We start from the raw sequence: 24311 nt of genomic DNA on the forward strand, positions 1-24311 counted from the left end.
TGCTTTCTATTGGTCATATGTATATCAAAGGTTCCTTTCTGCAGGGTATGTAAGCTTTGAGACGATATTCCCTTTGAGAAGATATGATTTAATCTTCTCAAAGATTAGAGAATTGTAATTGTTATTAACGAGGCCAAAATGATAAAGAAAAAATAGATTATTCCAATACTTTCTTGCTAAAGCTGCCTAATTAGTAGAGATGGACTAAAGAAATAGTATTTGAATCCAGGTCTGGTTTCAGATGACATATATTACCTGCTGACTGAACAGTAGATATGGTTCATGTTCAGGATAAGTGGCACTGAAATGTTGTAAACTGTTCTCAAAAGATTTGAGCCCCAAATGTCAAAACTTACACATTTTAACCTCTTGGGCCACATTTGGAAATGGATCAGGAAAATAGGCTTGTTATGGTTCTAGAGCGCACACAGAATCAAAACCACACGTGTGGGTTTTGATCCAGGGTTTCAAATCAGAACCCAAAAATTTGGGTTGTGAGTTCACATTTGAGGTTTGGTTTCCATCTCTAATGGTAAGACACTGTAGCAAATTCTTCTCTGATCCATGCTGGTGTAAATCTGGAGCAACTAACTCCATAGAAGTTAGTGGAGTCACTTTGTGTTTACATTGGTGTATCTGAGATGAATCTGGTTCTTGTTGCAAAGCTCAGTTGTAGTGAAGAGTCAGTGCAGATTTAATAAAGCTTACCAATGCTTGTTATTAGAAATGCTGGCTTAACAGCTAAAAGGCCCGCTCATCCGGTGTGAACACCAGAAAGAGCTATTAAAGTTTGCTTTGGCCTCAGCTATTAAAGCTGCTTTGGTCTCAGCCAGAGAGAGAGGTTGGCTGTACCTTTGTCCATATATGTCTGATATTTCATTTTGTACAAGGAGGCTTATGGTAAAGATATTATTGGCTTGGAATGAATAGTTTTGAGATTCATTTGATCCCATTGAGTAATATGTATCTCTTTCAGGTCTTATGGGAGAGTTAAACATTACTGAACCTCACTTCCATATTTCAAAGCCATCAAATATACAATCAGTTCTCAGATGGCTTGCAGCAGAACTAAGCTTGGGCTAATAATACCTGCTTACATGCCCACGTCTTTGGGTCAAAATCATTGTGGAGGTGGCCCAGACATCCATTATGTCCACTTGAGCTTCAGTGTCTCATGGATCATATAGAAACCATTTTTCTCCAGAGCTATTAATTAAAAATCCACCATTTCATTCCCAATCTATTTGATTCTGAGGCAAAAAAATTATTGTGAGCTGGTGGGTGCAAGAGATATTGATAGGATAGGTAAAAAAAATAATTGTATTGGGAGTGACAGGAGAGAAATAGGAGAAAGGAAAGAGAAACTGTAGAGGAAGAGCTTAAAATAATACTATCAAGGAAAGGAGAAAAAGAAGTTGCAAGTGGGTAGAGGGAGAGAGAAGGAAAAGAGGAGACAGACACAGAAAGCAACTCAGGAAAATGACACATTATATGTTTTAATAGGACACAGTGGAAGGAAACAAGGAAAGGCAAGATGTTACAACAGAAGCAAGAGAGAGTGTAACCTGCATTTAAAGTGTATAAAATAGGAAGTTGGTTGACAATGCATTACAAGAAGTCCAGTGCACACTGAAGAGTGGACAACTTTTACTCCTTGAAATTGCAGGGGCTGTGGTTTGTGGGGGATGGCTTCATGGTGTCACAACTTGCATTTTCTCCCCTGGCTACTAGGCTTAATCTTTGGATTGGTAGGTGACACCTACTTTATACGTTAATCCTTCTTAAGCATATTCTGTCACAACCAGTAAATTGTTAGGCCATGGTACTTCTTCTTCCTGCAAAATAGTGAGCTTAATTCCCAAAGCACACAGCCATAATGAAATTCAATGTAGGGAAAGTTGAATTTTCTAATTTACTTTTACCTTGAAGGATAACATAAGTAATTGTGATTTTTCAGTAAATGTGTCACATTCTCCTGACAAGTACAGTGAGTGAAACGACAGTAATTAAACTCTTTTCCCCAGCTGACTTCTTGAGCAGAGCATGTCAGTCAATCACAGAGGGTGAGCCTTTAGAAAGGTCTTAGCAAGGAATGTCAATAAAAGAAATTGAAAATATAATAGCTGGCTTTTAGCTCTACAGCTTGGTGAGGAGACCTCTTCCCTTCCCCACACATTGGTTAGAGGTTAAGCGTGACTCTCTCAACAAAATTAGAGTTGGTTCAAGACTTGACTGTTAAGCCTGACTGAATTTTGCTTCCACACAGGAGAGCTGTGCTAGATTGTGGCAAGAGTAGCTCCCTTTAGGGGAAAGTGTGTGTGTGTGTGTGTGGCCTCAAATTATATTTTTCATCATCTGATATTTTGGATAACATGGACCAGAGTCTCTCCTGTGCCAAGATCTGTTGGGCACAAGAAGTTGGAGGATCCCCGGACTGTTTATGGGGTTGTCACACTCACCCAACTGTAGTCCTGACGTAAGTTAGAGTATCCTAGAGCTCTGCTCCATTCCCTCTCTCTTCTGTCGTACCCCTGTACTAGAAAGAGACAGTTGGCATAGGAGCTGGCTCATCTGGCTTTGCATCAGTGGGTAATTCCCTTCTGGAGGGAAAATTCTCAACTGGCCAGCTGCAGCCAGAGTATGGGCCCTTCATGCTGCTCAGGATGCCCAAATTATACCAAGCTGGGGGGTTGAGAATCTGGCCCAGTGACTTTCAGGGTTGTGAGAAAAGATGCCATATGCTGAATGTATGTTAGCAGTTTAGAACATGGAAATGATTCACAGATTCCAAGCTCAGAAGGGACCATTGTGATCATCTAGTCTGATCTCCTGTATAACACGGGTCATAGAACTTTACCAAGATTACCCTGATTTAAAAATTGTCAGTGATGGAGAGTCCACCACAACCTTTGGTAAATTGTTCCAATGGCAATTTCTCTCTTAAAAATGTATGCCTAATTTCCAATCGGAATTTGTCTAGCTTCAACTCCCAGCCATTGGATCATGTTATACCTTTCACAGCTAGATTGAAGAGCCCATTGTCAAATATTTGTTCCCTATCTAGGTACTTATACACTGTAATCAAGTCACCCCTTAACCTTCATTTTGTTAAACTAAATAAACCTGAGCTGTAAACAGAACTCCAAATACAATGATATCTGTAATATTGCTTATACGCTAAGCCAGTGGTTCTCAACCAGGGGTCCAGGCCCCCCTGGGGGCGTGAGCAGGTTTCAGGGGGTTCGTCAAGCAGGGCCAGTGTTGGACTCTGTGGCCCAGGGCAGAAAGCTGAAGTCCCACCAAATGGGCTGAAGCCCGGGGCCCTGAACCCTTCCACCTGGGACTGAAGTCGAAGCCTGAGCAACTTAGCTTCCTGGGGGCCCCTGTGGCATGGGGCCCCGGGCAGTTGCACTGCTTGTTACCCCCTAATTCCGGTCCTTGCTTTTCTATGCAGAAAACTAGTTGTTGTGGCTCAGGTGGGCCGTAGAGTTTTTTTATTGCATGTTGGGGGGGGGGGGCTCAGAAAGAAAAGGTTGAGAACCCCTGCATTAAGCCATATATGTAACTGGTGGTGCATTTTGTTTGGAAAGTTTCACATGAATACAATGGTAAATAATAGTGATACCATAACTCTGATAATGACTCTCACACAAACTAACAACTAGGTGGGAATTAATTATCACAGATGGCTAATAAGGATAAGCATTATGAAAGGTTGTAGAGAAATGTTTTTAATGTTTCCTAGGGTAAGTGCTTTGCATTTGAGTAACTTAGATGTCTGGTAGTGTTTTAAGATCAGTGCCGCATTTATTAATTGTTGTCTTTGATATGAGTTTAAAAGAAAATTACTAGTGAAACGATGTTGGTCAAGAATTCTCCCAGATCTGTCCCCGCTTGAGTAACAGTTGATTAGGGACATCTACTGGTGTAATGATGTAATAATTGTTGCAGCATTTGCAAACTGAAGCTGCAGAATTGAGGCAAAATGACTTTTCGGGGTTGCACTCTAATTACTTTACTGTTTGCATAAAACTCTCCAAATGACTGTTTGTGTATTTAAACTTCAGTTGCACATTTTAATTGTTTGTATTCTGAGCAAAGAAGACTGCCACGTGAAAAAATAAAATGAGAAACTTAGGCCCCAATTTTAGTTGATCGCCTACACGCAGATTGTATGGAACTCCCTGAAGTCAGTGGGGCTTCACGCAGTCACCCACATGCTGTCAATTGCAGGATCGGGGCCTAACTCCTGATACAGGAGGGTTTTTATTTATTTATTTATTATTAGAGCTGGGTGTCGGGACTCCTGGGTTCCATTCCAAGCTGTTCCAGTGACTTGCTGTGTGATTTTGGATGCAAGCCACCTAACTCTATGTGTCTCAGTTTATCTCTTTGTAAAACTGGTATAATTATTCTTACCTGCTGTTTCCCCATAGGTGTGTTCTGAGTCTTTAAGTTTGTAAAACACTTTTAAATCTTCAACTCTAAGGCTCTGTACATTAAAGGTGTTAGTATTAATGGGTTTTTTATTGTCTGTAAGGTATCATGAACACCTATGGTCGTGTATAAAATATGATATTTTGGGGGCAGAGCAGCTTTTACAACAGTAACTATGTTTGGTTCTGCTTCCCTAATGCTGGGTGTAATTATGCTTGCGCGTTCATGAGAGCTTTTCACATAGTTGAGAATAAATCCCTTTAAATGTGTGTGTGTGAGTCCTTTCCCATGTGAAGCGGAAGCATTTCCCAAGGGCACTTAGTGTTGTGACATCTCACCAAGAGCACATGCGGACGCCAGCATAAAGAAAGACTTTGTTGATTTGTGAATTTCTTTCTTCAGCTAAATGTATCTAAACATTTTGGCTGACATTCTGTCATCTTGTGTTCAGGCTTGCTGGGGTAAAGGGAAAAGACAGCACGAGAAGCCTTTTCCTCCTCATTAGCACATCCAAGAGCAGGAGGGCAACTGAATGATGGTCTGTGCAGGGTTGTGTAACATGTATCCAGTGGTACATAGTCCCAAGCAAGCCTGGTCAGTAATTCAAGCCACTTTCCCATTCCATTCCCCCACTTTCTCATACACACACTGCCATCAGCAGCAGGCACTAAATGCTCTACACCTGCTCCTTTCTTGGAGTAGCAGTTACATGTCCTAGAGATGGTGGTGCCCCAAGGTTTCCTGAGGCATCTTGGCCTTCGTGGGCAGCATGGCACAAGGACCTTCCGCTCAACCACTGCTACTCTCCCAGCCTTGGCAACTGGCTATCATAACGGCAGGATTTTATCTTTTGTTAGTATAAAATGTATTTTTTAACTGATAGAATAAAATAGCATCTTTTCTATGTGTTGTATGTTCTGTCTAGATGCACTTTCATCATGATCTATTCCCCTCTGATTTACAGCCCTCTAAAAAGAAAAAAAATCTAGAGTAAAAAGTGCTGCTCTTTGCTTCCCTAGCAGCAGGACACTGGTACGCCAATAGTCATCCAGGAAGAATCCATAGCAGCTGCAGGCTCCAATTGCAGTCAACACACCCAGTTCAGAAAACAGCAAACTCCTGAAACTCCAGTTGCCAATTAAAACATCAGAGTATTAGAGCAAATCTTACACATTTATACCACAATCAACATTTACAAATCTAGGGCCCTTTCTTGCTACTCTTATTCACAAAAGTAGTCCCATACACTCATGGGGAAGAGCTGCAGAACCTGAGCAACTGCCATACAATTGGCATGCTGTGACTTTTACAGTGGAAGTTGTTTCCAGAGTAAGGAGTACAGGATTCAGCTCCCATATGAAGGAAGACACTGGCTCTCAAACTCAGAGTGTGTTTAAAAAAAAAAAGTGTGCAGAACACTTCTCATCCCTTTCAGTAGGTTTATGTTTTGTCAAGCTCATTATACATTTTTTGGTAAAACTAACAAATCCGTGGCCACCTAAGAATTCACGTTGTTACTTCTGTAGAGCATTTGTCTCACGGTCACAGCAGAGGTAGAACCTAGATCTCTCTTCTTTAAAGATCTTCATATCCCTATCAGTTTGGATGCAGGAGGTTCTGGGTATTCTCTGTCCACAGTCTCCCAGGAAATTCCCAAAGGCCATGGTGTGCTTCATGCTGAAAACTGTGTTGTCCCCGTTGGCTATAAATTAGTTGCATACTTATTTTCCTTTATTGGATTTTGTAACAATCAAATCATTATCCCCAAATTGTTGTTGTTCTTGGGCAGCTTTACATCAATATTTTATCTCTGAGATTTTATTTTCATTGCATGCAGATTGTCACACAAAACCAAAAGCCTAATTTTTTTGTTTCAGGTGCAAAGATGGCTTGAAAGGATTTACATTCTCTGCACTTAAGTAAGTATCTAAAAAAAACCCAAACCAGTAGTTTTAGCTCAAATTGACCATTTGGGGGAAATGTGTATACTGGAAGCTGCTTTGTAGGAGGCCAGAATTTCCTTAAGAGAAACCGTACTGTTGTAAACCCTTCCTGTATTTTGAGACATATTGCATATTTCAAAGAGGCCATAATATAGAATTGGCAGGAAAGGAGAGTTTTCAAATGTGTGACTATTTTACAAAAGGGGGATTACAATGCTAATGAATACAGTGCTAATGCGTGGGGGTAGGTGATGTGTGTGAGAAAAGGAGCATTCAACATTTCCTCTTCCAGAGACAGGAATCCTAAATCCCAGCATTCTACTGGGAATAAGCAGAAATCCATTGCTACTGTGTCTTGTCCTGGGTCCTGTATGTTTGTTAATATTTATATTTACAAAGCACTCTGGGAATACAGGAGTGGCTCCATTTTACAGGCACCGTAGGAGGCATATAGACACAGCAGGTCCATATGCGATGCAGTGCATGGTTAAGTCTTGTGTCTGTCATATTAGAAACTCGGGTTTTATTCCTAGCTCTGCCAGACATTTCCTTGTGCAACTTCTCTGATCCTGTGTTGCTTTTGGTACAATGGGGATAATGACACTTGCCTGCCTCCTAAATTTGGGACCTCAGGCCGTGCTCAAAAGAAGAGCTGAAAGGTGCAGTAAATTATTAACACTACTCTGTGGAATTCACTTTTGAAAACTTTGGTTTTTTATTTGTTTGTAAAGTAAGAAATATAATTGCCTTGTATTTTCCTTTTCCTTCCAGGTTCATTGTAGGTAAAGAAGAAATTCCCACACATTCATTTTCACCAGAAGTAGCATTTTCAAAAATAGACAGAAAGATAAAGCACCGGGAAGAAGTATCGCGGCGAATGAACATAATTGCTCTAACAAAGAAACTTGTGGACAAAGTGTGAGTATAAAAAACCCAGGGTTGTGAGTTCAATCCTTGAAGGGGCCACTTAGGGATCTGGGGCAAAATCAGTACTTGGTCCTGCTAGGGAAGGCAGGGGGCTGGACTCAATGACCCTTCAGGGTCCCTTCCAGTTCTATGAGATAGGTATATCTCCATATATTTATATTTAACAACAGTGTTTCATGCTATTTTTAATTTGTATTCAAGAGATTTATATTTCTTTTATTGAGTAATAGCAATAACAAAATGGTGAGCTATATTAAAAGCAAAGTAAAACAAAGATAAACCTATTTATTAGCATTAGCTTATATTACTTAAGATATACAATTCACTAACTAGGTAATATAAAAGCAAATAGTATATTTCTTTTAATTTTGGAGCAGTTAGGGTGATATTTAGTACATAACTGAACACTTCAGTGGCATATAGTGGCTGGGTACAGTATGTCAAATACTTCACAGGTTTTGTGAGGTTGTATTGTTAGTTATAAAAAGAGTCATAAAGCCATAGCAAAACATTTATATGTTGCTGCTAGTGTTAATGTTGTGGTTGTAGTCTACATTCAGTGAGAGCTGGCACCTAATACTCTTAGATTGCTTTGAAGAATCTCAGATTTTCTTGTTATTTATTAGGCACCCGCAATGTTCTTGATATAATTGTTTGAAGAATCCTTCTCTTCATTTTTTAGTGTTTATTCATAAATATTGCAGCTTTTTTGTACTTTGCTTCTAAATAGATTAGATTTAGTTAATCTGTTTTGTTGATTTCTGATCAATCTTTCCAACTTGCATTTAATTTTTTAGACTATGCAAATTACTGAGGGTAACATTTCAAAACTATTTTTCAAAACTGACCTAGGCATTTAGGAGAATAAATCCCACTGAAAATCAGTGGAATGTAGACTGCTAAGTGCCTAAGCCACTTTTGAAAATGAGTCTTAGGGTAACATTTTCAAAAGTACCTAAGTCACTTAGGAGCCTAAGTCATTGAGACTTAATTTTGTAAGTCACTCAGGCACTTTTGTAAATTTGACCCTAAATGACTTTAACTTCAGTTGTAGATTTAATTATGATAACTGGAATAAAAACGAAATCAGTTCTAAATTATTGGACCCTTGACCAGAGTGCTTTGGTGCGCTCTGTGGGTTTTTTGCCCCTTCCCTTTAAGAATAGCTTAATGACTGACTACTGCTTCATAAATTCTAAGGCCAGAAGAGACCATTGGGATCGCTTAGTCGGACCTCATGTATAGCACGGGCCATAGAACTTCTCCAAAATAATTCCTAGCGCGTATCTTATAGAAAAATATCCAGTTCTGATTTAAAAATTGTCAGTGATGGAGAATCCACTATCGCCCTTGGTAAATTGTTCCAGTGGTTAATTACTCTCACCATTAAAAATGTGCGCCTTTTTTCCAATCTGAATTTGTCTCGCTTCAATTTCTAGCCATTGGATCATGTTATACCTTTCTCTGCTAGATTGAAGAGCCCATTGTTAAATATTTGTTCCCTATCTTTGTATTTGTAGACTGTAATCAAGTCACCCCTTTTTGTGAAGCTAAATAGATTGAGCTCCTTGAGTCTGTCACTGTAAGACATGATTTTTAATCCTTTAATCATTCCCGTGGCTCTTCTCTGAACCCTCTCCAATTTATCAACATCCCTCTTGAATTGTGGGCACCAGAACTGGATGCAGTATTCCAGCAGCGATTGCACCAGTGCCAAGTACAGAGGTAACATAACCTCTCTAATCCTGCTCAAGATTCCCCTGTTTATGCATCCCAGGATTACATTAGCCCTTTTGGCCACAGCGTCACACTGGGAGCTCATATTCAGCTGATTATCCACCACGATCCCCAAATCTTTTTCAGGGTCACTACTTCCCAGGATAGAGTCCCCAACCCTGTAAATATGGCCTACGTCTTTGTCCCTTTGATCATTACCATAATACTAATTGCTACACGTGGTGCCAGGCCTATATCGAATGACATATCAGGAACACGCCATTTTAAATTTTTGAAAGCAGGCACCGATAACTCGCCATCCATTATTCCAGAGAAATGGGCAGGTGATTTTAAAACAAAACATTTGCCTGTTTCCATTTGTTTCTCTTCGCCTTCTAAATTGCTGTACTTGAACCACTGATCTTTCAAACTGGTCTTCGATATGCACAGTTCTACCATTCACAAAAGAGTGCACTTTTGGACTGTGTTGTGGCTCTTCTGCCCATGCTGGAGGAACGTTCCAGGGGTGCTCTTAAAATCCTCACTGGTTTTCACTTACTGCTTCCTCATCCTATTGGAGGTGAAGTGGTCCAGGAACAGCCTTCAACTATCCCCACTTTGGCAGGGAAGTTCTGGTCAGCTTCTAGTCCATTCTCTCATCTGCAGCAAAAAACATTGGGAGAGCCTTAAACCCCTTGTTTTCTCCCATAGACAAAGGTTTTGAAGTGGGGCAGCAAGGCTCCATCACCTACCTGTCCCTTCTTCATTTGGTAACACGGTTGACCTTCCATGTCCCAAATCCAGCATTACTGCAGTATAAGTCTACAGGTGGAGCACTAGCTAAATCTCCATTGTAATACTTCTGGTGATGGTAAATTAAGCACAGCAGAAGCCTCCTGCCGGGCATCATTTATAGTGAACCCACACAAATAAGAGTAGGTGGGTTGAGCACTCTCAGCTCCTGTTTACTTATATGGGAGAGAAAGGTGTGCAGCCCCCTTTTTAGGACTTGGTCCTTGTTATGGTATGTTTCTGACAGGCAGTAGATAAACAGATGTTCTAAGTATTCCGTGTTGTGAAAGGGGTGGTGAAGAGCTCTTATTTCAGACTGGAAGCCCTTCAAATAGAAAGAAACACTTACCTCCAGCATTGAGCTAAGGAATAGCTAGAAGGCCCGTCCCTTTCTTGTTCTTCATACCTATTCTGTTTTAAATACCCCTGATGTGAACTAATTGAAAATAGTGAGGCATGATCAGTGTCCCTTTAGCCAAAATGTATTTATTAAACATTAGAAGGCTAAATGATTAACAAATTTTGAGTATACTTCCTTTGGGATTTCCAGATTCCCTCTTCCCATACATTTAAAAACCATTGCATTTTTAATCCTAATACTTTCTCAAGTTTCTCTTCCATATGTTTCCTTTCAGATATAATTGATTCTAAATGTCTGTAACCTGATCACGTTCTCGTTACAATTTTTGCTACATAAACTAACCTTGTGGGTGATTTATGGCCAATATACTTTACAATACATGATTCAAAGCTTCCAAGATATTTGACACAGTATATAAATTATGTGATTTATTTTGTATTAAACCACAAATAATTGACTACAAGAAAATATCATTTTTGGAGCTAGTATGAAATGACTTTCCTTTAATTCTGTGTCATACAAGTCTAATTACTGTAAAGTCCACACATCCCATCCTCCCTAAAATCATCTCCACTTTATGCTTTGAGACAAACCCTAATCCCAAGTAAGGGCGGCAGAAAATCTGTACCATAAACAGCTGGACTACACTGCAGTGGAATGGTCATGGTTGAGAGAGGCCTCTGCAGCCTCCTCCAGTAGGCCCCAGGATGGTTCAGGCAGGGATTGCAGTATGGCCAGTGGATCCCGGGCCAAAACAGCAGCATCAGTCTAATTTGAGTGGGTGGGGGGGAGCGTGTCAGTGATCATAGGCTGCAGAATGGCCCTGCTACAGCTCTATGGCCTTGGAGGGATGGTTCATAATTCCTTCCCATTGGCAAAAGTGGGGAATTTATAGGCATAGCCCATTTACCCAAGCTTAGCATGGAAAAGAGGATTGGATCAAAATTCACATACGTATACTTCTGAAATACTAATAAAGTACTGTTTTATTTGTACAGTACTTGGATGACTTCATAAAAGTACACCATGCCTTACAATTGAATCATGGAAATGTAGGACAAGACTTCAAGAGGTTATGTAATTCAGCTTCCTGTGCAGAGGCAGGACCAATTATACCTAGACCATCCCTGACAGGTGTTTGTCCAACCTATTCCAGTGATGGGGATTCCACAACCTCCCTTGGAATCCTCTTCCAGTGCTTAACTACCCTTATAGTTAGGACATTTTCCCTAATATTTAACCTAAACCTCCCTTGCTACAGATTAAGCCCATTACTTCTTGTGTTACCTTCAGTGGACGTGAAGAACAATTGATCCCCATCCTCTTTATAACAGCCCTTAACTTATGTGAAGACTGTTATCAGGTCCCCCCTCAGGTTTCTGTTCTCAAGACTAAAGGTACCCAGTGTTTTAACCTTTCCTCATAGGTCAGGTTTTCTAAACCTTTTATCATTTCTGTTGCTCTTCTTTGGACTCTCTCCAATTTGTCCCCATATTTCCTAAGGTGTGGTGCTCATAACTGAACACAATACTCCAGCTGAAGCCTTATCAATGCCGAGAAGAGTGGGTTAATTACCCCCCATGTCTTACATACAGTAGTCCTGTTAATACACTCCAGATTGATATTAGCCCTTTTTACAACTGTCACGTTGTAGATTCATAGTCAGTTTGTGATACATTATAACTCCCAGATCCTTTTCAGCATTACTATCACCCTAGTCAGTTATTCACCAATTTTAGTTTTGCACTTGATTTTTTTCCTTCCTGAGTGTAGTACTTTGCACTTGTCTTATTTGAATTTCATCTTGTTGATTTCAGACCAATTTTCCAAATTGTCAAGTTGTTTTGAATTCCAATCCTGTCCAAAATGCTTGCAGTCTCCCCCAGCTTGCATCATCTTCAAATGTATAAGCATACTCTTCTCTCCATTATCCAAATCATTAATGTAAATATTAACTAGTACCAGACCCAGACTGACCCCAATGGGACCCCAGTAGATATGCCCTCCCAGTTTGACAGCGAACTATTGATAACTACTCTGTGAGTGCAAGCTTTCAACATGATGTGCACCCCCCTATAGTAATTTCATCTAGACCGCATTTCCCTAGTTTGCTTATGAGAATGTCATGTAGGCCTTTGTCAAAAGGTGGCATGCAAAATAAATAATGGGGAAATAGCAAGAGACTATTGTATACATTTTTAACAAGAGAAAGTTTGCAAAATCTTAAATAGATTACAGTAAAGCCAGCTTCTGGTTAATATGGATTTTGTTGTTTCTTTTGCAGATGCAAACATGGTCCAAGACATAGATGCTGTAAACATTATGAAGACAATTGCATCTCATATTGCATTAAAGTAAGTATGAATCTGGCATTTTTTGTAAACACTCATAGAGACTGGTGAAAATGTATAAAGTTTAGTACAGAAAGAGAATATGTAAGTTATAATGGGCAAATGCAGATTCCATATGTCTTAGCCTCTGAAGTCTGTTGTTGGTCATGCTTTTTCATTATAAAAAGAGTCAGTTATAAGTTTGTGAAAACCATCTTCTGAGCAAGATTCTTTCTTTCTTTCACTTGGAAATACAATTACAATAGTCTGAGAACCTAAAGTGAATGGAAAAAAATGGATGAGCAAAAAATAAACTTGTTTAATTACATGAGGCCTTCGTAACTGATCCCATTTGCAGCTCTATCCTAAAAAAAGCACCTGGAATGTGCTGTGCTGGGCAGACAGATCAGCAGTGGCACACATACAGCTGTGCATGTCTGGCACAGTGGTGTTTGATTTTGGACTCACTAGTCTATTAATTTATTTTAAGGGGTAATGGGAGATTGTCCACAGTTGCTGCAGACAGAGAGAGCTGTCTATGTCCAGTGGCATGAATTAGCCTCCTCCATAATATGGACAGTGCATTTTTTCAGAGGAGTACTGTGTGGAGAAGATTGGCACAGGTGGGACCACCTGCTACATGGTCTTAGTTTTGGGTGAAACTTCAGCAGTTCTTGATCTTTTAATAATCTACATTTTTTTATTTATGGAGAAGCAAAAATTCATTGATGCTTCTGCTATATTTTATCTTTAAAATGCTTTTTTTCCCCCATTAAAAATAGTCCATTCTGTTAGAATTTCTCTCTTTTGGTTTTTTAATGGCAAGGCTTGCTACATTAAGATAAAGCTCTAGAGGAGGTATAATACAATAGTTATTATCTTATATTTATACAGCTCAGTGTCTTGTTCAATATTATTTTGTTACCACTTGTTTGAACTATGCAATATTTCAGCAGACTTAGTGACAGTGGTAGCCTCTGATTCGACAAAGTATTTAAGTATGTACTGAAGTTCCATTGAAGTCAGTGGGACGTGAAGTGTTTTGCTTAATAGATCTGGAAATGTGTAATAAAATATTTACAAAATATTCAGGATAACTGTAACTTTTTTTTTTTACTAAAGAAAAGTGACATAAAAACAACACAACTAGAATAACTAACAGAAAATACCTCCCCCCGACCCCCCTTGGGATGAGAGAAAAAGGAACCACTCAGCACCTGTTTTTTATTATTATTTTAGCCAGAATTTTCAAAATTGTGTGCCTAATATATAAATTCTATAAAATTCCATGTCTTCAGTTGGACTTAACATAGTAGTAACATTAGCATGTGCATAAGTGTTTGTATGATCAGGGCCTAAGTTAAGACAACGTATAATTAGCTATTGCACACCTTCATAGTTAAATGTAAATGTACAGATCTAGGAACAAAGGATGTAGGGCCATACTTACAGGATGTGGGAAGCAGTGACTCTGAAAAAGTTTTGGGAGTCAGGGTGAAGAATCAGCTGAACATGAGTTCCCAATGTAATGCTGTGACTAAAAGGGCTAATGTGATCTTTGGATGCATAAACAGAGGAATGTTGAGTAGAAGTAGAGAAGTTATTTTACCTCTGTATTTGGCACTGGTGTGACTGCTTCTGGAATACCGTGCCCAGTTCTAGTGTCAACAATTCAAGAAGGATGTTGATAAATTATAGAGGGTTCAGAGAAGACCCAGGAGAATGATTAAAGGATTAGAAAACCTGCCTTACAGTGATAGACTCAAGGAGCTCAATTTATTTAGCTTAATGAACATAAGAACGGCCATACTCGGTCAAACCGATGGTCCATTTAGTCCAGTGTCCTGCTTCCAACAGTGGCCCATGTCAGATGCTTCAGGGGGAGTGAATAGAACAGGGCAATTTCTCAAGTGATCCATCCCTTGTCATTCAGTCCCAGCTTCTAGCAGTCAGAGACTGGGGGGCACTGAGAGCATGGGGTTGCATCCCTAACCATCTTGGCTATTAGCCATGGATGGACCTAGTCTACATGGATTTATCTGATTCTTTTTTGAACCCAGTTATACTTTTGGCCTTCACAACATTCCCTGGCAACAAGTTCCGGAGGTTGACTGTGCGTTGTGTGAAGTACTTCCTTATGTTTGTTTTAAATTTGCTGCCTCTTAATTCCATTGGTTGACCCCTGGTTCTTGTGTTATGTGATGGGGTAAATAACACTTCCCTAGTTACTTTCTCACACAATTCATTATCGTATAAACCTTTATCATATCCCTCCTTAATTATCTCTTTTCCGAGCTGAACAGTCTCAGTCTTTGTAATCTCTCCTCATGGGAGCTGTTCCATACTGCTAATCATTTTTGTTGCCCTTCTCGCTACCATTTCCAATTCTAATATATCTTTTTGAGGTGGTGCAACCAGAACTGTATGCAGTGTTCAAGGTGTGGGTGTACCATGGATTTATATAGTGGCATTATGACATTTTCTGTCTTCTTATCTATCCCTTTCCTAATGGTTCCTAACATTCTTTTAGTTTAAGCAGATATTTTCCGAGAACTATCCGTGATGATGCCAAGATCTCTTTCTTTAGTGGTAATAGCTAATTTAGACCCCATCATTTTGTATGTATAGTTGAGATTGTTTTCCAGTGGGCATTACTTTGCACTTACCAGCACTGAATTTAATCTGCCATTGTGTTGTCCAGTCACCCAATTTTGTGAGATCCCTTTGTAACTCAGCTTAACTATCTTGTATTTTGTATTATCTACAAACTTTTCCACCTCACTGTTTATCCCTTTTTCCAGATCATTTATGCCTATGTTAAACAGCACTGGTCCCATTACAGATCCTTGGGAGACCCTGCTATTTGCCTCTACTGTGAAAACTGACTATTTATTCTGACCCTTTGTTTTCTATCTTTTAACTAGTTACTGATCCATGAGAGGACCTTCCTCTTATCCCATGACTGCTTCCTTTGCTTAAGAGCCTTTGTTGTGAGACCTTGTCAAAGCCTTTCTGAAAGTCCAAGTGCATTATATTCTCTGGATCTTCCTTGTCCATGTTTGTTGACACCATCAAAGAATAAAGTACTTCAAATGTGACTGAAGTTCCCATTGGTCTGAATGGTGATATGATATGTATTAAAATATAAGGATGAACTGGAAATTAGGTTAGCACTACTGTATATCTGTAACTCAGTGCACTGAATCTGAGTTCAGGTTACGAGTTCCTCGTGCCAGTAAGGGCTGGTGACTCCATAGCACCCCCTTTGTCCTACCCCAGGAGCAGCGTTAATGGATGCTGAAGAAGAGGTCACTCCAATGCAAAGCATGATGAGAGGGAAAAGCAACAAGGAAATAGCGGAGTATCTCATCCACCTAGCTGTTTCCCAAGCTCCCATGTCACTTCCCTGCCCAAAAACAGACAGACAGACAAAACTAGAAACTTTCTTACAGAAATTAAGTTGAACTAATATTCAGCCTGACTTTAAACGAAGAAAAGCAAAGCTCAAAGAAAAGGTTATTCTGTTGTTAGAGAACACCATTACGCCTTTGGGTTCATATTTTCATTTTTCATAGGCCTCAGTATAGTATCTGATACATCCAGCCAGATGGGTGGAATTAATGTTTAAGTGGCAGACAGACCTCTGCATTTCTTTGCTTTCATAGGTTTGTAATCTCATTATTTTTTGTTTTTATTAATAAAACAAGTGAAAAATATGTTTATGGAATCATATCCTATTTTGGTTCATATGGATTTTTAAAGAACTGTAGGTTTTTAAGTATGGCTAGTTTTCTGATTTTTAGTCTTGAGCTCCTCCAAAGGTCAGCTCTGGAAAAGATCAGAAATAGATCTCTACTGGCAGAATTCTAGCATGTTTTTGTAATTCTGTTCTTGAATTGATTTTTAATACGAGATTGTTCTGGTGAACTACTTACAGCCAAAAGTTTTCCTCTGTATTATATTTTCCCTTACCATTGAACATCTTGTCTTCTTATTATCATAGCCATACATACATTACCATCATATTCTCTTTTTCTCTTTCCTGCTCCATATTTAGACACATATTAGCCAGCTAGTATAACCTGCAGTAGCCTTTTATCTTTATCTTTGATAGATGGCTAGTGGATCACCTCATTTTCATAAACTTCACTTAGAATTTGAAATAATCTGGGTGTCTTGGCTCTGTAGACTTCTATAAAGGTTTGTCTAGCCCAACAAAGGCATTTGAAGATCCTTCCCTTTCTCCTTTGATCCACTTGATTCCAGCAGATAATTTAAAAGAAGATATATATTAGCCAGCAGTGTGTATATAAAATGATGAACTTCAGTTTCTCTGTGCCAGTGCTGATGATAACAGCAGATGAGCAGTATAGTTTACCTCATAATCGTGGTGACTAGAAGGAAATTAGGAGAATACTCCAGTGGTTACAATCTGTTTAGTTATTTTTTTATTTCATTATTGTTTCAAGAGATGTGGGATACTATACTGAACAGTTCAATTTGTAAATGATTCTACATTTAATTTGAAAACAAATTTATAAAAAAAAGGATAGATTTAATACTATTTGGATTCATTGCTACAATTTATCTGACTTCTGGTATATTACTGAACTCTGTTTTGAATATGTACATTTCTGGAATTGAGTTTTAATACTATCAAGATATTTTTAAAGAATCTTTTTTAAAAAATTGAACTCAGATGATTTTTGCAGATGTGTAATTTAATTGCACTGCTATTTCTGGCTCTTCATATCAAAATCATAAAATTTCTGCAATGTAGAAAGGGTTCCTAAGGAAAGGGTTAATATAGAGATTTCAGGGCGTATTAATTTACCTCTTTTGTGTATTGTTTATATTTTTCTTTTCCCCCACTCATTTGCCTGTGATCTGATATCTTTCTGTGGAGAATAAAAGTTATAATTGATGAGCTTGTAATTTACAAAACAGATTTTTTTGTGTGACTACAGGTAATGCAAATCAGCTATAAACTATTTGTAAAATTGTCTCCTGATTGCTCACTGAACTAATGATAAAGATTCAGTATTTATAGGTCTTGCTACTGTTTGTTACACATGAGAGCTAAGGACCTGATCCTGCAAACCCACACATTTCAGTGGGACTGTTCATGAGTTTCTCATGTGCTAGAGAGTTTGCAGATTGGAACAGCATAATACGTCATGTTCTAGTCCATCTGTCCTGTGCTTGTGACTATTGTAAAACTTCCTGTAATTTTACGTAATCTAAATTCATCTTAAATTTGACATTTTAATTACATAGAAGTCAGAAAATTCAGAGTTAAGTTTCATGGAGTAAATTTAATTCTGCCTTACCCATAAACTTTGAAATAGAGGCTTTTGTTATATGATCATACCTCACTGTGATATAAACTATTTAGAAAATATGAGATAAAAGAGCCTCAGAGAATATAATTTACTTAGCTTTTAAAGCCAAATGAGAGGGACACATAGCAGCTATTTCATGCATCTGGCTACTGCCTCTTCACTAGCAACATTGTAAAACACACAATACATTTATTCTAGAATGCACTAATACTGTCCATCCCCTTCCAAACATTGTTATTTAACTGTTGTCCCCCACTTACTTTGTTTCATAAACAGTTTTACAAATAACAAGTTATGCAATATTATTGTTGCAAGAAATGGGTGTCGCTGAACATGTTTAACCAGAATAAAGCTTTGGGACTCTTTATGAGGGATTAAAATGTCCTGTATGATGCACAGATTTTTAATTTCTGAATTGGACAGATTGTTAATTCCAATCCTCTGCCCAATGGTTTTACAAACAAATAACAGAAACCTTGAACATTTGGAACCTCCCACTCAGAGGCCTGCTTAATTCAGTAAGAATGTACTACCAGGGCTCAGCACATGATGTTCAGATACTTTCAAATGAACCAAAAAAGCATTTTCTGTTATTTGGAGAGAGAGAGATAAATACCTAGATTTATGCTTTAAAATAAACTGTTCTTAAATTATCAAACTGTTAAAAGAAAAAGAAAAAAGAGGCCTCTAAATAATTCTCTTAAAGGCTGAAGCTTTTTTTCCTCACACCTGGATGATTTTTTTTAAATGAGCGGACAGATTTCTTCAGACTTTTCAGAGATGGTCACCTGTGGGCTAAGAATAAGCATAAGAAGCTTTTGAGAAAATTACAAGAAACAGAAAAAGAAAAGAATTTAGAACGAAAGAACCAACCCAATCTGAGTTTTGGCATTTTACAAAACAAACTCTGAGACATATTGGCCTTTCAGGGTGGAGCAGTAGGAAACATTTCATATGAGCCTGTTTATCTTTTTTAACGGTTCTGCACATGATCTCTTCTGGGTTTGCACTTTCTTCACAGCAGACTTTGCAAAGCCTCCAGGTTGGTGGTTTGTTGAGAAAACCCGGGCATGTGCCAAGGAGTCAGTGTCGCTGTCTAATTCACACATTTTCTGAAAGGACTTTATTTTGTTATGGGCTTTTGCCCTCCCTCAGCACTTCTTCCAGATGTTTGAGTATGTGGCATATTTTCTTCACCACATTGCTTTCCTTTCCATACCCAACTGTGGTTGAAGGCGGGGAGAGAATAATCTGGAAATTAAGCCATTAGGACTGTTTCAAGGAACAGAATTTTGGAGTAGAGATAGTGTGTGTCCTTTGAGGCCTTTTAAGTCTCCATTTAAATTAAAAGAACGGCAGTCAATCTAGGCAGTCTAGGATTCTATTTCCTTAGTTATTTTACAGGGAAGTTAGTTCAAAAAGCTAGTTTCAAGTTCCAAGAAAGGAGGGTACATTTCAAATAATGTCAACAAAGTGGGCTTCTAAAATGCTGCATTTCAAAAATAAGCTACTAGTGCACTCGTGTAGCTCATGGTTTTTGTTGTTTTTTTTTAAGTTGCTGTTTCTTAACTTTTCCTTCAGGGCTTCATTAGAATGTTTAGTGTTGGTTACCTGATCCAGTGTTGCCTTCGAATTCCATCAGCGTTCAGGCATCTGTTTACAAAACCTTCCCGGCTGCTTTCTCTATTCTATAACAAGGAAAACTTCCAGCTTGGCGCTTTTCTGGGATCTTTTGTCAGTATATACAAAGTAAGTGTAAAAACATTGAAAACTTAGTATAATTTATTTATGTTGATTTCAGAAATAACAAAAAAGGCCCCATCTTTACTTAAACATTCTGACATTGTACAGACCCTCGGCCCATAACAGAGTCTCGCTGTAATCAAATCATAAATGTCAAGCCAATGCCCAAGCTCAGGATCTACTCTGCCATTCTCCCCACAAGTGCTCAAAAAAACAGATAAGGTTTGCAGTATGTCCTGAAAGTGAGCAGATTTGAGCAATTTCAGACCTAGAAGGGAGTGAATTCTAAAGTGAAAAGACCATCACGGATGGTGTCAGCAGCCCTTTCTGTTACACGGAGGAGACTCTAGCTCAGCCACCTCTATTGTCTGCAGCAGAGACTATTGCCCATGAGAAGGGGCACTTTTTCAAGTAGGCATCTCCCAAGCCACTTAGGGTTTTTTAGCTCAAAACCAACATCTTCAATTCTACCTTAGAATCATAGAAGTGTAGGACTGGAAGGGACCTCAATAGGTCAGCTAGTCCAACCCCCTGCACTCAAGGCAGGACTAAGTAATAAGTAGACCAGTCCTGACAGGTGTTTAGAGGTTTTCAGAACAGGTTAGACAATAATGGAGATTCTACAACCTCTCTAGGCAGTTTGTTAGAGTGCTTAACTACGCTGACAGGAAGTTTTTCCTAATGTTTAACCTAAACTGCCCTTGCTCCAATGTAAGCCCATTGTTTCGTAGCCTATCCCCAGCGCTTAATGAGAACAATTTTTCAACTTCCTCCTTGTAACAACCTTGAAGCTACCAGCAAAAAATTGTAGGATAAGGTGTCTTGTGCTAATCCTATGACACTCCACTCACCACTTGGGAAGCCACCTTCTGCTCCAGTTTCAGATGCTGAACTGATAGATTGGATTGTCAGCTGATGTAGATTAGTGCAGCTCCCTTGAAGTCAACAGAATTATATTGATTTACACCAGCTGAGAATCAGGCCCAACCTATAGCCACATGCAGAGCATGCTGCAGTACTCAAATGTTGAGGTAACTATAGCAATTTCATATCCTTAACCAAATTAACAATATTTCAGTTGCTTATTCAGACATAAGTACGTGAGTATTCAAAAGCTACAAACTACTGTCTTACTTTTGTAATCAACTGTTACCAGCTGCAAAGCAAGAAAACAGAATTTTACTTTTCATTTAAAGTGACTAGAATTAGACACAAGTAATTGTTAATTACCAGGACTAAAAATTTTGGTGGAACTGCACAAATGAGCTGTTGAGAGTTTACGAAAATGGCAGCTACTCAGATCTTTTACTGGAGCTTATAAAGGATGAAGTATTCTGCCTGATGTTTTTATTCTTTAAGGGTGACTGCTTGTGGGTTACATTGTTTTTTATTTCCAGTTTGAGATATGTCACAGAGAACCACATCTATACCTCACCTACTAAGCATAGTGTAACGTAAGCAGGTCTTATATAGTATCTTCTAATCACTCACTTATTGCAAGAAAAAAAATGGAATAGAAGATGCAGTGAGGACACATCATGGACCACTTAAAAAAATCTTGATATCTTCCGATGCTTTTTGGAAGATATACTTTAGCCAAACACAAGTTATGCTTCAGTCAAAGACAAATTTGAGGGCTCAATACAAGGGTAACTAGGTGAAAGTTAATGGCCTGTGTTGTATAGGAGGTAAAGCTAGATCAGGGATCGGCCCCTTGGCGGGCCGGGCTGGTTTGTTTACCTGCCACGTCCACAGGTTCAGCCAATCGCAGCTCCCACCCACCTTGTCTCTAATATTCTGGAACCAACATGGCAACAACAACACTGAAATTCCACTAGGACTTTTAGCTATTTGCAAAATTTTAAAGTTGCTCTTTAGGTTACTGGGAGCCCTGATTTATCAAAACATCATGGACCTGTTGGGTGGACACATGAGGAATTGGGGGGTGTTCTGGCCCTTGTGGAGATCAACCAAAGTCACCCTCCTCTACCTTCCCATCCTCTTTGGCTACTCTTGTTCCTCACAGCTGAGTGGTGGAGGGGAGGGATTGATCAGCAAATTAAGCTGCTACAAATATGTGGACAGTGATCAGACAGCAGGTGGATTTTCCCTTCTCTCTTCAGAGTAAGTTTAAAGTTAGTTTCAGTGATCACACAATATATGCTCCCAAATGTTGAGAAAATTTTGTTTGCTCTTAATATAAAATACATAAAGTGCACCCAGGAGCCCCAGTGATGTGAGCCTTATAAATGGGTATAGTAGCAGCAGGGACAATTGTCAATGAGGTGGTTGTTGATCCTTAATGAATATCTTATATAGATATTTATGAATTATTATTGGATTATACTGCAATGTAACCAAACTAATAACATTTTAAATAAAGGACTAACTGAGGCTATTGTATTTCCCCCACAAATGCAGGGTACTAGTTGCTTCCTGCGCTGGGTGCGAAACCTGGATGATGAACTTCATGCTCTTATAGCGGGTAAGTCCATGAGAAGAAATGGATAGTGCCCAACTCAGTAACATTGACTTTAGATTTAAAATGTTGGATTAAATGCATAAATGTAAACATGCTACTGTTGCTTAGCCAGAGGGAATGGCTGAGTCTCTAGCAGCAGCTCTAAAACATCTAGACTTACTGGAACCAGAAGTTCAAATCCTGATTGGGGGCGGGCGTGGCTGTGTGTGTATGAAACAGACTTTCTTCCTTCTAAAGGACATAACCTGAATCCCAGGAGATCTAATGAAGGAAGCCTTTAAAACCCAAGGTGCTCCGTTCCCTGTGTGGCCATTAAAGATTGCATGACACTTTGTAAGAATAGGGGCTTGCCCCCAGTATCTTTAACCAAATTCTCCCCTTCTCTTGTACAATGTGCTGTGCATAGATTGTCCACAGGAGTGACTGCAGGCATTTTGACAGGTAGGCTAGTTTTTGGCACCCTCCCTCCCCGCCCAAGAGGTTGCGGCGGGGGTGGTGGTAAAAGGAGCAGGGCAATCAGTGGAGCAAAAAGGGGCCGGCCAGTCAGTCAGTCAGTAGAGTGCAAAAAAAGAAAAAAAGGCTGAGCAGCACGGCATCCCCTGGAAGTTGGCCCCCAAGGCAGCAAGCCTGATTATCCGGATAACTTCTGCCTTCCCCTCTAGTGTGTGTGTAAGTACCACATAGGATATTTCTACACAGCAAGAAGAGACATGATTGTAGCATGGATAGGCGTACCTATGCTAGCTTTAATGTAGCTAGAATGGACAAGAATGGTAGTTTAGAGAAGGAAACCTGCATTTTAGTGTGGGCAAACAACCCGAGCACGTACCCAAGGTCCCTGCAGGGTTTGTAGGATAGCAGCTAGCCCATGCTGAAGCCTGTGCCACCACGTTTGTACTAATGTTTTTATCCATGCTAGGCAGGTTACAGCTAGCATGATATACCTGCTACAAACACACCTTTGCTTGCGATGTAAACCTACCCATAGAGAGCAAAATTCTGCCTTTACACTTTAGGAGCTGCATTGCAGGAGGAAAAGGAGGTAATCGGGCCATCTTGATAGCATACATAGGACAGCACATAGATATCATGTAACCCCTTTTGTTTGTGCAGTACATTCCATCATCTGCACATGAGCCCAGGAGTCCAGCAGGCTAACCCTTGGAACCATGGTGTGCTGATGGCCACATTAACCAGTTTCCCAGTATAGCACTCAAGAGACCAGTATCCTTCTTTACTCTGACACTTCAACTTAGAATTCATGTGCGTGCTCTTCTCCCCACAGCGAATGCACACAACACAGAACAGCATTTACCCCACCATTTGTAAAGCGCCTTAGGATACTTAGGGATGAAAAGCACCATATTGTGAAATACTACCGGAGAGCATGTATTTGGAAGTTTGTCTCGAATTCCTGTTCTGGAATTTCGAAGTGCTTTGAGAACAGGAAAGTAAATGTGAAGCTTGTGTTGAAATGAAAATCAGCATTTAGGTGGTTTAATGTAAATGCCAAACTTTTGTTCTGAGGTTTCCTTTTATAAATTATCCTTGCATTGTTTGTGTTTTAGCATCAAGGGCAATACTTGTACTTGGCATAAGAGTAAGGTTGTCTTTTTTATTTTGATCTTTCCCAGTTTCTAATAGAAGTTGCTCTGTATACGTTAGCATGTTCATTTAAAAAGAGGGACAGAACCTGGCCCTTCCGCTGGAGCCAAAGAAAGTCCTTGGGCAATAGAACTGGTGCAGTTCCACCATGGAGTGATGGGGTGGGAAGTGAGTATGTATGAAGTGTGCACAGTCTGCATGGTGCACAGTGCTGCTCCCTGGGGACCTGCTATGCAGCAGGCATGTGGGTGTGTAGAGACAGGTCCAGAACATCCACCACTGTATGGATCCTCTAGACCAGGGGTAGGCAACCTATGGCACGCGTGCCGAAGACGGCACACGAGCTGATTTTCAGTGGCACTCTCACTGCCTGGTCCTGGCCACCGGTCCGGGGCCTCTGTATTTTAATTTAATTTTAAATGAAGCTTCTTAAACATTTTTAAAAACCTTATTTACTTTACATACAACAATAGTTTAGTTATATATTATAGGCTTATAGAAAGAGACCTTCTAAAAACATTAAAATGTATTACTGGCATGCGAAACCTTAAATTAGAGTGAATAAATGAAGACTCGGCACACCACTTCTGAAAGGTTGCTGACCCCTGCTCTAGACCAATTGGGGCAGGGCAG

At 39.5% G+C, this 24311-nt stretch overlaps 1 protein-coding gene and 1 long non-coding RNA gene across 5 annotated transcripts in view; one reads left to right on the forward strand and one right to left on the reverse strand.

The window, feature by feature from the left end:
• Positions 1-2746, reverse strand: part of LOC120385332 — a 28080-nt gene extending 25334 nt beyond the window's left edge. The window contains exon 1 of the long non-coding RNA XR_005589379.1: positions 2460-2746. This is a non-coding gene — a long non-coding RNA (uncharacterized LOC120385332). The remainder of the gene's footprint in view (positions 1-2459) is intronic.
• TMEM135 (transmembrane protein 135) overlaps positions 1-24311 on the forward strand; it is a 368165-nt gene that overhangs the window by 333792 nt on the left and 10062 nt on the right. For all 4 annotated transcript variants that reach the window (XM_039504347.1, XM_039504345.1, XM_039504346.1 and 1 more), the window contains 5 exons: positions 6315-6356; positions 7152-7298; positions 12461-12530; positions 19430-19597; positions 22013-22076. In XM_039504347.1, coding sequence (XP_039360281.1) covers positions 6315-6356; positions 7152-7298; positions 12461-12530; positions 19430-19597; positions 22013-22076 — 491 coding nt within the window. The remainder of the gene's footprint in view (positions 1-6314; positions 6357-7151; positions 7299-12460; positions 12531-19429; positions 19598-22012; positions 22077-24311) is intronic.

The sequence above is a fragment of the Mauremys reevesii genome, linkage group 1 (genome assembly GCF_016161935.1).
Source record: "Mauremys reevesii isolate NIE-2019 linkage group 1, ASM1616193v1, whole genome shotgun sequence".
Taxonomy (NCBI): Eukaryota; Metazoa; Chordata; order Testudines; family Geoemydidae; genus Mauremys; species Mauremys reevesii.